The sequence below is a fragment of the Boleophthalmus pectinirostris genome, unplaced genomic scaffold (assembly GCF_026225935.1).
Source record: "Boleophthalmus pectinirostris isolate CB_2022bp ecotype Guang Dong unplaced genomic scaffold, ASM2622593v1 HiC_scaffold_1, whole genome shotgun sequence".
Classification (NCBI taxonomy): Eukaryota; Metazoa; Chordata; class Actinopteri; order Gobiiformes; family Gobiidae; genus Boleophthalmus; species Boleophthalmus pectinirostris.
This window is the reverse complement of record NW_026570970.1, coordinates 17,994,197-18,008,508: the sequence shown is the minus strand read 5'-3', so window position 1 is coordinate 18,008,508 and position 14,312 is coordinate 17,994,197. Positions and strand designations below refer to the sequence as shown.

Sequence of the window (14,312 nt, the reverse complement as noted above, 5' to 3'; positions counted from 1 at the left end):
ATTCATTCCCCAGCATTAGATATTTCTAATGACTAAAAGTAAAATGGGATTGTAACACTAATATTGTGCATTAAGGTTCCAACCAAAACTGCATTTGAATAATCAACAAGACAACCAAGGCACATGCAGGACTGTGATCTGGAGAAAATCCAGCCGAGTGCAAATCAATTGAAAACCAGGTTGTCTGTAATACTCTTGAACATACACTTCTAAACATTCTACCCACAGAGACAGGATTTAAGCCATCTGTCTATTTGAACATATTTATGGATGTCAATTGTACATAGCCTGTGTAATCTGCTAATGTAAACACAGCCAGAGAGAGCATCCAGTGCATGTCTACTTTTATCAGCTAATTTGTAACATGACCACATGAACAGATTGAATGTTGGCAAGTATCACCAATGATAAGAACTGTGGCAATTCCATTTCTGTGTTCCAATTAGAAACTATTGTACACAAAGCTAAAGAAAAGTGAACAGGGGACCCCAAAACACTCAAAGGAAGAACTCAGAGAAATGAAAGATGGAAGTATTTATGAATTTTTCTCCAGGGCTACGCTAATGGACAAATGCACTGTGCTATATAGAAAGAGAGCTGCCCTAAGTGACTCATTAGGACGAGAGCAATTAGCAGCTCTACCGTAAAAACAAAGACAATGCTTGTGCACATACTGTCCTGTGTGAAGAGGGACTTTCTGTGTAGTTAGTATGCTCCACCTAAAGTGGGCCTAATGGACTATGTCTCCTGCCTTCATTCCCAGCACCAAGCATGAACCTCTTCTCCTCCGCTCCATCACACCATCCCCCAACACTTATCCAACCTGCAATCACACTTCAGGAGGCAACATGTGACCAGACCCTCCACCAGCCATCACAGGCCATGACCAACAGCATTTTATATTCTTTTTTCTTAAATACTGAACCACACGCTTGTACTTACAGAAAATTGGTTGTAGACTGTCGATATGAAATGATTGGATACCAGAGAAACCGATGGCTGATAAGTTCTGTTGATATTCTCGGGCCAATTTAGATTATTTTCTTCAAATTATGCTACTTAAATTTACTACACACTCACCCACAGCCCTTCTTTACCATAAACCTTTAAGAAAGCTGTGTAGTCTCACTTTGTGTAGTTATATCTTCATATTAAAGTGTTAACTAAATATCAGCCTGTGATGGAGAGTTAAGGAGTTAAATATCTATCTATATTATACTTGCCGTCATATTTACAATGGAGGATTTTTTTTTTTTTACTTCCATACTCTATGTCTGACTGCATTTTATAAGTTTTGGTCAAACATTGTAATTTGGCCATTCATTTAATTTCAGAATAAACAACTAAAGAAACACAAGCATGAACACAGCAGAGGCTTTAGACCAAATATCAGACCAAACATTGACATATTTCATTGCCATCTACCATATACAGAAGGTTTGTTCAGCCAATCAACATCAGTGTACACAGGCAGCGTGCTAAGTAGGACAGCGCGTGGTATGTGGCCCACGAGATGGCCCCTTTTTGTTTTCTAGACCATATGATACTGTGCCTGCTGAGGTGGAAACTTACCCCGTGAACCAGAGGAACAGGAACTGAAGCCTTTGGTATCAGTTACTGGGAGAGGCTGTTGGGCGCTTTATATATTTTGTAAAGCTACACATTAAATAGTCCCTTGTTTGATCGAAAATGTCACTATTTGAAACAACAAGATGTGATAAGAGTTTGTCACGTGTTTGGTAGACCGTGAAGTTATTTTAGCTCACCGCTGTAGGCAAAGATGATATCAGTAGTGATGTGCAATGGTAACAGCAATGTACAGTATAGTGTGTTTCATCACAATCAAATAACAATTTTTTTTTGTCTTTTTTTAAATTAATTTCCTTTTGGATGAATAAAGTCATCTTGAAAATCTAAAAGTTATAAATATACAGCTGGTATTAGTATTTGTTCAAGGTCCAAAATGTATTATTTAGCTTTATGTCATGTTAGAATGCTGTTATCTCCTCAAAAACATACAGAGTTGTGTTTTGTTTCATTCCTACATGTCTGAGTAACCCTGCATTATTACTCTGTCTACTAAGGGTGTAAAGATAGCCAAGTCTCATGATACAATATCATCACGGTACGAATCTCACAGTATGATATTTATTGCGATATCGAAGGAAAGATCACGATATGGTGGGGAGGCTCATGATTAGGGATGTAACAATATCCAAATCTCTCGGTGCAATATTTTCATGATATACATCTCACAGTACGATATTTATTGCGATATTTTGTGGAGGCTAACAAAACTATTAATATGCTACTTTTTCCTCTTAAAATGCCTTGACAAGATTTAATCCAAAGAACAAAGACTTAAAAGTGTTTAGAACTGTTATTTCTTCTTGTAGTCTACACTGAAATGGAGCAAAGGATCACTGTCTTTTTTTTTTTTTTTTTAATTGCTGCACCATAACTATTCATTTAAGCAAAGTGACTTGTAATTCGATATATTGTGAGGGTCCACAATATTATTGTGAGAACTTTGACGATATGATATCAAGATATTTCGGTTATTGTTAAATCCCTACTGTCTACACCTCTAAAGCTCAAACTGCTCGCCTTTTGTTCAGCAGATATGGGCAATTCCATGGCTGAAATTAATTAATAGAGCACTTCCTGTAAGGCTATACCTGACATCACAAGGTGGAACAGAGTGTTTTCCTGGCTGAGAGAAGAACTCAGACTAAATATGCAGGGTTTGTGTGTTTAACGTGTGAATGAAGCAAAACACGACTCCAGGTATGTTTTTGATGAGGAAACAACATTATAACAGATCGGAAAATAGCGTAATATGGGCCCTTTAAGAACCAATTCATTTTTGTGATCCCACCTTACTGCTACAACAAGCTGGTCTATAGTGATATTAAAGTGCTGACAAGTGGGAGGTAGTCCTTGTATGCACTGGTGGGAAACAACATGAAGCAGCTGAAATTCTTATCGGAACCACTGACTCCAGATAGAAGGCCTAATGTGTGTTAAATTGAGCGGAGAATAAAGCGTTCTGTTAGCCGGGTCCTTTTGTTACCCCTTTTGTTACCCCTGTGCCAGCAGCCCATACGAGTCCAGCTGAAAACATGCCCACATCGAGTCTGAGTGTTTACATTAAAGACATCCAAGTGTATTCTATGCATATTTGGACAATGTGGTTTTTCGCATTAGCTGTGGGTCAAATTAGCATAACTGGCTGTCTCTTATGACTATAAAGTTCAAACATCTGCAGAAACAGTTGGCCATGCATTATTCATATACGATAAATTGCAGATGGGAAGAGTAAAATTTTAAAAGCATATCATGTGAATTCTAAAGCATGCAGAGCTATTATTTACAAAGCCCATATACTGACAGTAGTTAATCTTTATCAGTAAAGACACAAGGGCTATTCTGACTATAAAAAGTTAAATATTCATAATTCATAATTCCAAGTCTGAGCAATAACAAACACATACTTCACTTGTATCCTTGAGCAAGACATTTATTCACTTATAAGCATACAGAGCTATTAATTATGAATAGGGGGTGCAAAAATATTGAAATATCTATATATCGTATAGAGTATTTTTGAAATATTTTACTAAATTATTTTGTTACAGAGCTAGTTTTGTTGCTTGTTTAGAGGAAGGAAACTTGTTTATGTGACACATTTGACATTTTCACAGTTTTGATGAGTAAAATGTGTGTGTTTTTAACTTTGCACAAAAAGGGGTTTAACAAAGACTTTTAGTATCACAGCCATGATTTAGCCATTATTTTTTATTGAATCGTATCGAATAGATTTGAAATATATCGCATCGAACTGAAAGTGCACTGTATCAAGATATGTATAGTATCGTGGCCTATGTATCGATGTATGTATCATATCAGCAACTTCTTAATGATACCCAGCCCAACTTACGAAGACATAAAAGTTTATCTTTGTCTGGTAAAGGTGCACTGAGTAACGTTTCTGATGGAGAGTGCGTCAGATACTTTTCTTTATGGAGATGTTATTGCTTTGTCTGGAATATTACTGAGTATGGTATTAAACCTTTTTATCTTCATGGAGACCAAACCAGACCAAGTAACAGGTCAGATCTTTTCAAGGTATTTTTGAGCTATAAAACTACCTGTAATTGAATAAATATAACATAGAGCTGTTTAATGTCATACTGTGGAACTTTCCATCCAGAGCAATGAAATATCCATAGAAACATGCAAGTGATGGACTCCCAACCAAAAAGTTCCATAGTGCACCTTTAAGACATAAGGGGTTATTTTGACCAGGGAAGTTAAATATTCACAATTCCAACTCTGAGCACTAACTAATACATACTTCAGCTGTATCTTTGAGCAAGACACTTCACCCACTTTGACTCTGCATAAATGTAGTGCGTGATAAGTGGTGGTCTGAGGGGTTGTGGCTACAGAAATAGCTTACCATCACTGAATATTGAGAGCGAATGAATAATACACCAACCTGTAAGGCGAGTTTGAGTGTCTAGACAAGCACGAGTAGAAAATAAGGACAGAGCAAAAACCCCACTAGAACTAGTTAAAAAACGAGCTACAAGGACCCACTTTTATTCTCTGGCTTAACATTGCATGATTTATGTGGTGTCTTTTTACATATTTATTGCTATTTCTTGATTTTATTTGTTTTGTTTTTATTTGATTTCATGCTGGTCTAATTGTTTTAGGACTGATATGATCAAATATTCAGCAATTATACCTTTTTATTTTATGATCTCTGTGCAGCACTATGGAAACTGATTTGTTTGTAAAATGTGCTGCATAAATAAAGTTGCACTGAAACCAATTATATATACTTCATCAGGCCTTTATCACGCATGCATGCATTCACGTACAGTATTGCTAAGTTGTACATGTCTCAACAGGATAACTTTTAAATCTTTTGTCTCAGGTGTTTTTTAAATATTTGACCCCAAACCAGAGTTGGATGTTCACAAAAACTATTATTCTGTTCACTTAGAAAATCCATCAGGAATGTGTACTTAAAGTTACATTTAAAAGTCAACAAATACAGAAATAACAAAAGGAATAGCTGAGTTCATGCAAAACCACAATTGTTAATAGATGAGGAAGCAGAAAACCATATAAGAGGAACCACTGCAGTTCTCTCTATAATAGTAAGCAGTATGACTCTTAAGCAAACATAAAAGCAAAAAGCAAACAAACAGGCCACACGAACAAAAGCTAAAGCCATTACCTATTCATTTTACAGTCATAGAAACAATAGATATGTACCAGTCCAGCTTTTTCAATTCCCATAGCGATTTCAATACTACAGCTTTAAGCATCTGCCAATTCCCGATATCAACCGATACCAGCGCAGAGACTGAAAACAACATTTATTTACTTTAAACAAAAGATAAAACTGATCCAAATATGTTATGTAGCTGCTATTTATCCCTCAAGTAGCCACAGAGCTAGCCTGATTTTCATCAGTCGGTTTCACTTCATAGGAACCGTCTGATCTCGCACCATTAGGATTCGTTCGCTAGACGGTAGGCGGGTACTTTTTTCATTTAACCAATCGCTGCTATTTGGTCGTGAAGTATGTGATGCACCGTTAATGGGGCTGACTGGTATAATAAGCTTTTCCCAAATCCCGTAGGAAGAAGGGCAATAATGTCTTTCCCCTTGATAAAATTCACCAGACATTCTCTTTGTTCCAGCTTTAAATCCTCGATCTCAGGAATCACTGCCTACATAGAATGTACGGCTGATTGGCTGGTGCCCAAACTCGCACTTCTGGAGTTTGACATAATCGCTGGAGAGAAATTAAATTGAGCAGAGGCACTAGGTGGCATCAGCCTGGCTACCACAGAGCAACTTTGTATAAATAAAAATTAAAACATTATGACACTCTCTGGGCCAACTACAACAAGCAAACAGTCTTAGCACTTCATTTTATAAGCCTAACCAGGATATCGGCTAAATCGATATTTGGAAGTCGATATCTGTTCCAACAAATTTTTCAGTATTGGCACCAACAATCATGTGGCCCACAAACCATCACATTAAATGCTTCCATGTCCCGAAGAGCTCCGAATAACTTCAATTACACAAATCAATCAGAGCAGCCTTAAGCATCAACCACCACACATTTGATTAAGCTTTCCCTATCTCTTACTCTTTCTCTATCTCCTCTCTCTCTCCTTTTTTAGAAACACTTTAACCTATATTGCCTTGGGACAGAGCCAGCGGGACCCATCCATCCTGCTTGGTGCACTCCCTAACTGTCAGTAATAAAGCTTAACTACTGAGTCCCATCCGCGCACACTGGATTGCTACGGTACAGCTGCTCTTCCATCACCTCTTCAGTGTGGTTAAACGCAGTGCCTTGGTTTTCTATTTTGGAGCCAAATGGCAGTCTTCTCACGTACTCCGCCCTTCGCTCGTGACATTAAATCAAAGTGGATGGACATCTCTGCAAAAACACAACTGCTCATGGAGGAATGCAGGAAATGAAGGGGCTTATGACAGATTCCTCCTTTTTTCATTTGTAATGTATCGCGCATGTACAGGTCTTACGCCACAGAAAGCCCACTCATGTCTGGATAACTGTAATAAATCACTTAGGTATTAGCATCACTAGCACTAAGTCTTCCCTAAGCCTATGAAACATTGTGTATCTGATTTTGAACACATGTTGTGATTAGACAAGAGCCAGGTTCTCTAAATATAGATCAAAATGAAGAGCTGCTTAATCCACCAAATCCTGAAATCATGAATGGAATTTATTTAGCGTTACTTTCCATTCAGACGAATCTCACAGAAATGGAAGAGACTTTTTTTACCACACAAAAGAAGACATATTTAAGTTGTCTGGTTGGTGAATAGAGTGATGATTAAAAGTACAATAGGTAAATCAGTTCTCATCTTGTACCTTACTATTTTTTTTTTCAATTTCAGACGGTTTGCATCTTCTTCTCTCATACCAGCAATGTTCACAGCATCCAGAAAACTCATCACTGATCTGCCTCAAGGCTTCCAACCAGGTAGTGCCTCTGATGTTTTCATTCACAATCTTATCCATCTCTGTCACTCTGAAAAAGAAGCATCTTCAGCTTTGCAACCTTGCGCTCAGGGCTACAGACTCTGAATCCAACTTGTGTTACTCAACTAGTATTGCAATAGAAAAATTATTTGCAATATTTGTATAAACTTTTAATAAAAATGTACATGCCTTTGTTTGCAAGTCAAACTGTGTCCAAAACTGAGACTAAATCAAGACCAAGCATGATGATGCCTTATCATTTTTATTTTATTTTTATTTTTTTCATATTGAGAACTCTACTGTTTAGTTTCTTTTTTGCAATATATTGTCCAGCTCAGTACAGGCTTACCCTTATCCACATTTCCTTTCATTTTTCCTCAGTCTCTCATATCACACAGCTCTTATTCCAGTTGGTTTACTTTCTTACACCACTTACTCCATCTGCCATTAATCTAGTGTTTTTTTACCTCTTGTGAAAATCCTAAATACAGACATGTTAGCACAAGCTGTTTCCATGCCAACCTCTTTCAAATACCATTTAAAAAGGTCTTTGTCTTATGAATGTTTCTGAACTCACCGAGATGTCAAACAGCTCCTCTGTATCATCGAGCATTCGGACCCTGATGGTGACTTGGCGTCCGGGGGGCATGGCAGGGGGTCTGTGCCCGGGGTCCAGGGTGCTGATGCCCAGAGTCTCCGGGGCCCCGAGGCGCTGTCCTGCTCCAGACACTGTGGGCTCTGGGTCTGCCTCTGCCATCCTGCTCCTGTCTGTGGACTACCGCCTGCACATGGACATATGACAAGAAAAAGTCAGGGAAAGTTTGATTATAGTTTGTGTCTACAGGGGTGCAAAAGGGTTCATTTTAACTTATATGCACACTCAGTCAGTTTGGTCTGAATCCACCACTGTGTTTGTGTACAGGAAAGAGAAAGCAGTGAGAGGATAATGGCCTTATAGTTAGTCAATACCACTGACATAAAGAAATGACTCTGGGGCATATCATGGACCAGGGTGTGATTTCACTGGCAAATTTAGCAACACTGCCCTTCTAAATATTGTTTAACCTTGTCTATCTCCACTATTACAATATAGATTTAGTAATAAACTGAGGTTTAGTTTAAATGAATAACAAAAGATCGGGGTTAACCCCAGGCATAAGCATGTAGCTACTCTAAGTATTTAGAAATGTATTCAAGCAAATTAGAAGTTGCAGTTAAGATTAGTTAAGATTAGTTAGTCCTCTGCATTTGATCCATCTAGCAATCTGTCAGGAGCAGAGGGTGAAACAGTGTAAGAACCAGGGATGCATCTCCAGATTTTGAGCAGATCTGGGTCTGGACTAGCCTGATTCATCAGTGAGTCTGACCTCTCAGAATTAGGATTTGTTCACTCTTTGTTCCAGCTTTAAATCCTCGATCTCGGGAATCATTGCCAACACAGGACGTATGTCTTCTTCTACATCCATCTCGACCTCTATGTTTACTGTTGTGCTGTACCACCCAGGTATGAAAGGGATGAAACTGAACGGAGACACTAGGTGGCGCCAGCCTGGCTAGGTCTGGACTATCTTCACAAAGGAAAGGCAGTTTAACCCTGTTCCAGAATTAGGCCATTATATTTAGTTTTCCATTATGGTTTTATATAAACCTGTAATAAAATGTTGCAATGTGATCATTATAATGCAATTTATGTTACCAAATAGTAATTGTTTATGAATGACAAAACAAATTGCTTACATAAAATATACTTTTTTCCCAAGTCTAGACACTTTACACCACAATGGAATTGCAAATGCGGTATTAGCACTTCCCACTATTGGCGGATAACTGCTGCTCATGGGGCCATTAATTAACAGTATATTCCCACCACAAGTCCTGCTTTTCAAAGTGCATATTGGACACTTGTTATCTGACTCGGCGAAAGAAATCAGGAGGTTCAGGTTAAAAATCAAACAGTTCATTGACCGACATGCTCTAAAATCAAAGCTTGTAGTATCAGCAGCCACCCACGCAAAGGGTTAAATTGGTCCCTTTGGCCATATGTTAAATGTATGTACGTTACGGCAATTACTTTTGAAGACACTTTGTTATCCTGACACCTTATCCTAATGTAGCCAGAAGGTTCAGCGCACAGAGAGAGCCCAGTGTTTGGATAAACGCGCATACTCATTCATTGTGCACTGATATATGAGCCAGCGACCATCCAGCCCAGAGTGTCCACAGTGCATGTCCCCAAGGCCTGGCTGTCCTGCTTCATTCTGTTCATTTTGGGCACATTCCTGCAGCAGGCCCCTGTCACTCCCAGGATCTCAACCAATGTTTCACCAGAGAGCTATGGGACAAGTGTAAAAACTACTGCAGAGGTGAGTGAGCACTGCCAATTTCAACTCTAGCTGAATAAGGAGTTTTAAAGGATGAGGTAATGTAATCCAGGTGAAGACAAAACAAGCCAAGGACATGGACACTGCTGTACACTTTTGCAATTGAAAACATAGAGCTCATTCTCCTAAAGGCTCCTAAAGCACTGCTCAAACAGATAGAGATACAGGACTACGTTCATACATACTCCATACAAATGTACCACTCACCCTTATGTAATATAAATAATTCTGTGTCCTGTCAATCATTATTTTATCTTTGCACTGTTTCCCCTCACAACCTCCTATATATAGCTGAAATGTATTACTGTATTTTTACTATTTTTGCTACTTATTTAGAATTTATTATGATTTATATTTTTGCTCTTTCTTATTATTTTTTATTAGAGGTGTGCAACATTATCAAAATACCGATATATCACATTGTTTAATGTGATGATACAGTATCGATATCGTGGGCTGCTGTATCGATATATTGCCAAGAGTATTTTTTTTAGTATATTTTACAAAAAACTTTTTTGTTACAGTGCTACAGTTTTGTTGTTAGTTTAGTGGAAGGAAACTCTTTGCAACAAATTTGACATTTAAACTTTTTTGTAAATAGTAAAATGGGCGAAAATTTTTCATATGAACTTTGCACGAGACTTTAAGACATGATTTAGACTTTATTTTTTATTGAAACATATTGAATCGCTTTGAAATATATCATATCGAATCTAAAGTGCACTGTATTGAGATATGTATCACATCGTGGCTAATGCATCGAGGTATATTTCATATCGGCAACTTCTTAATGATACACAGCCCTAATATTTATTGTAATTTGTGAACTACTGTGTCCATGTAACTTCCCTTGTGGATCAATAAAATTTGTCTAAGTCTAAGTCTAAATCTAAGTTCTTTATTCCTTCTGTAAACGTTTTTGACAGAGAACATCATGGACAATGGTGAAGTGAATTGAATTTAGAAAGGGCAGTGTATTCAGACACTCATCTTCCTCTGTGTATTTCAGTTTGGATTGGGGTGACCGGAGCCAATTCCAGGAAATATGGGCCAATTAGAGGATTGGACAGCCGTTCTATTTTGTTCATGTTCAAGTTCATGTTTTTATTTGGATTGGACAAAAAAGGGTTCGGCTTGGTGAGTTACATATCTTACAGTTCCAAAAATCAGTGCTAGAATGGAAAAATATGAAATCCAACTAATAAAAAAATGTGAGGCTCATAGTGGAAACTGAATCGTGACATTTATATAACAGAAATAATCTTAAAATTTCAACTTGTCTTGTCCCATTCTTAACTTATGTTTATCAGATGAAGTGATTTTTAATAGCTTTTTCTTTGTGGTATTTGATTAACATTTTGTTTCAATAGGTTTTAACCCAGATGCCCTTCCTGACACAATTATCTCAATTTTATTTGTGTTTGGCATTAGCACGAGGATTACAATGATTAGATCAACTGTAGCTGTCAATAATAGTACCATGGACAAGCCAAGCCTATTATTTACGACGTTATTACACATTGCTAATAAAGATGCTACTCACTGTCTCAAGCGATACCACACTGCATCCTTAATTTGCTCACAGTGATCTATATTTGTGTTCTCATCAGTATTCTGTAGCACCTGTTAGCTCCTAGGTGTTACAGAACAGTGGGACCACATATAAAAATACGTGTACTGTGTAGCTTAACTCTGTCTGTATATACTGGCTGCTACAAAAGTTAAAACGGTCAGTGAGGAGCAGAGATGGGAAGGATAGGAATACTTTGAAAATGTATTTAGTTACAGAACACAGAATGCCTGCATTAAAAGAGCACTATGTAACTTTTTGGTTGGCGGTCCAAGGATGTCATTGCTCTTCCTGGAATGTTCCACAGTATGACATTAAACAGCTCTGCCTTAGATTTATTCAATTACAGGTGGTTTTATAGCTCAAAAATACCTCAAAAAACAGGCATTCTGGCAGTTGCCTCACCACAGATCTGACCTGTAACTTGGTCTGATTTAGTCTCCGTGAAGATAGAAAGGTTTAATGCCGTATTGTGAAACATTCCAGACAACGCAATAACATGTCCATGAAGAAAAGCATCTGACAGACCCTCCACCAGAAAAGTTACACAATGCTAGCCAGGCTGGCGCCACCTAGTGCCTCCACTCAATTAAATTTTTCTCCAGCGACTAGGTCAGGAATCAGAATATACAGGTTTGCAAGAACCCCGGAAATTGTAGACTGCGCACCGGCCAATCAGTGTAGAACTGTGAAGCCATGATGTCAAACTCAAGCGCCTGTCTGGTTCCCTTTTTGTGGTACAACACAACAGTAAACAAAGCAGTCGAGATGGATGTAGACAAAGCCATACATTCTGTGTCGGCAACGATTCCCGAGATCAAGGATTTTCACTCTTTGCTTTGTTTGCTGTTGTGCCGGTAATTACTTGGACACCACTGAGTGCATTACATTACATACATCACGACCAAATTTTGTTTTTAAAGTTCCCGCCTACCGTTGAGAGAACAAATCCTAATGCTGCGAGGTCAGACACTTTCCACAAAGTGAAATTGGCTGATGAATCAGGCTAACACAATGCACCTTTAAAATGCATTTTGTAACGTATTGTGATACTGAGTACTGTATTCTGTATACTTTGAATACTTTTACACCAAGTTGTATTTCCATTACAATGTAAAGACGAAACATGGGGATTAAAAACAGTTTATGTTTGTTTCACTGTTTGTTATGTATTTCCTATCACTAATTCAAGAAGGAAAAAATGCACGTTATAAGTAATGTTGTCTATTTTCTGTCTAATTTTGTTCCATTCGTTTGAAGCCTAAATTTTGTGATCAAGTGCCACCATGTATTCCTTTGATTTAGAAAAAAAACTGTGTATTCTGAACCCCATTAACTGAAAAAGCAACTGTACTGCAATACTGAATACACTTGTATATTTTCAGTACAGCTAGGTCTGTCACAATAACAAATGTTGAAGTGCGATATATTGCTAAAGTCAATATAGATGATAACTGATAATGCTGAACCCAAACAAAAATATCAGAATCATCCCAAAAACTATTCTAAATGTAAGATATTGTTGAGCTGTATACATACGTAATTCATTTGTGTGCAATCTTTTACAGTTCAATGACCAAAAATTATTGTTCCATTTATAAAATATTGAAATAATTATCGTGACCAGCCCAGGTACGTGTATTCAGTTACTTGCCAACACTGGTGAGGGCACAGTGAGTAATTGCATAATTTTGTATTCCACTCCTGTGGTTTGGTGCCATTTGATCCCATGGCCATCTCTCAAAGCTTGGCCCTTGCCCAGATTGCTGGCGTGTGTCGAATACAAGTCTGTAAATTCTTACCCTATGCATCTGAGTTTGTCCAGATGCTTTAAAGAGGGTAGTGAAAGAGTAGCAGTAATAATTTGAGCCAACATGTCCCCTCCCTTACACCAGTCGCATAAGTGCCTATGTCAAAAGCTCTATTGAAGAGGCAACTAAACAAACATACAAACCAGCTGCCAGTTCAACAGCTGTGGGGGTGACATAAAGTTGAAAATATATTGTGAAAGAGGCATTCATGGACCACGTTTGTGTCTTTGAACGTGTTTGCTTGAAATTCCCCACAAATGTGTAATGTAGAGCGGTGCCTGTTGACCTATTAAGTGGCTAAAACAGTGGTTCTTCTGTGTCCCGGGGCACACAGGGGCCCCTCAGTCTAAATGCTAACCCCAGTGCTGCACAACTGGAAGCCTTTAGTGACAGTTGAGAAGGTAGCCACACCAGCAGCTGTCTACCTGTGACTGTAACAAGCTCCCATAGGAAATATAGGCAAAAAAAAAAAAAAAAAAAAAACACAAACCCAAAAGCATAATTTGAGTGTAAGAAACGTGATTCTCCAGGGTGTGGCTGGCGTTACTGGATCATTGTAAGTCTCATATGTTCAACATGGGGACCACAGTCAACAGGGTCCATGCATGTTGCAGCAGTAGCATGCCAGTAAAGCCTTAATGCAAAATTTGCGTAAATGATGCACGTAGTAGCGAAGAGTAGGATGGCAGTTGGCACGCACCTACTCCTTTACGCACGCACGTCTTGTAGAGCGTTCACAATGTTAAGGTAATGTAGGTTAATGGAACAGTCTGCTGTAATCCCCAGGACACGATCAGCTCCTTCAGGAAGATGTGACATTGCACTCGCTTGGACTCACCTACTGTAAAAATACATGTATGGAAAAAGCAATGCCTAGGGAAATAAATGGCACATAAAGACACAATGCGTTTCCCCAACTATGATCTATAGCCTATATAATAAACTGCATTGCCATCGCCCATCCATATGTGCACCGCATACACATCGCAGGGGCAAACGGGGCAGTTACGCGCCGCACATGGGGATTTCTGGCACATAGCGATAGTTATTGACCTTCCTGAAAACCGCAGGATCACGGAACAACACGGCAAAGATTCTCCCGAGACTTAACCCTAATCCGATTCTCATCAAACAAGTTGAATCACTTCCCTAAGAGCACACACGCAGGACTCGGGCTTCGATCTACTTACCCTGCTCTCTCCTAATGCGGGCTTCTCCTTCCACACGTATGTAATTTCCCCAGCACAAGCGAGTTGTCACATGCACGTTCAGGCGTCCGGGGAAAGAGGGAGAGGTCCGGGTGAGTTTTCAGATGTTGCTGGTGCGGGAGAGGAGGCTTTGCGCGGTCGCCATGGCGGACGACTGAGTGAGCGAGCCCAGAGAGACGGGATTAGAGTGGAGCGAGCGGTGGATCCACTCCCGGAGCCTGCACAGACAATGAAGGAGGCGCAGCACCTCCACCTTCAGAGCTCCGGACTGCTGAAGAAGGATAACAGCTCCATCTA

General features: G+C 38.9%; 1 protein-coding gene across 1 annotated transcript in view; it reads right to left on the bottom strand.

The window, feature by feature from the left end:
- Positions 1-14,228, bottom strand: part of LOC110173117 (FERM, ARHGEF and pleckstrin domain-containing protein 1-like) — a 71,386-nt gene extending 57,158 nt beyond the window's left edge. Inside the window, exons 1-2 of the mRNA XM_055153159.1 lie at positions 13,998-14,228; positions 7,623-7,827 (exon numbers count right to left, since the gene is read on the bottom strand). Of these exons, the coding sequence (XP_055009134.1) occupies positions 7,623-7,802 (180 nt within the window). The 5' untranslated portion in view covers positions 7,803-7,827; positions 13,998-14,228. The remainder of the gene's footprint in view (positions 1-7,622; positions 7,828-13,997) is intronic.
- Between the last annotated feature and the right edge of the window lie 84 nt (positions 14,229-14,312).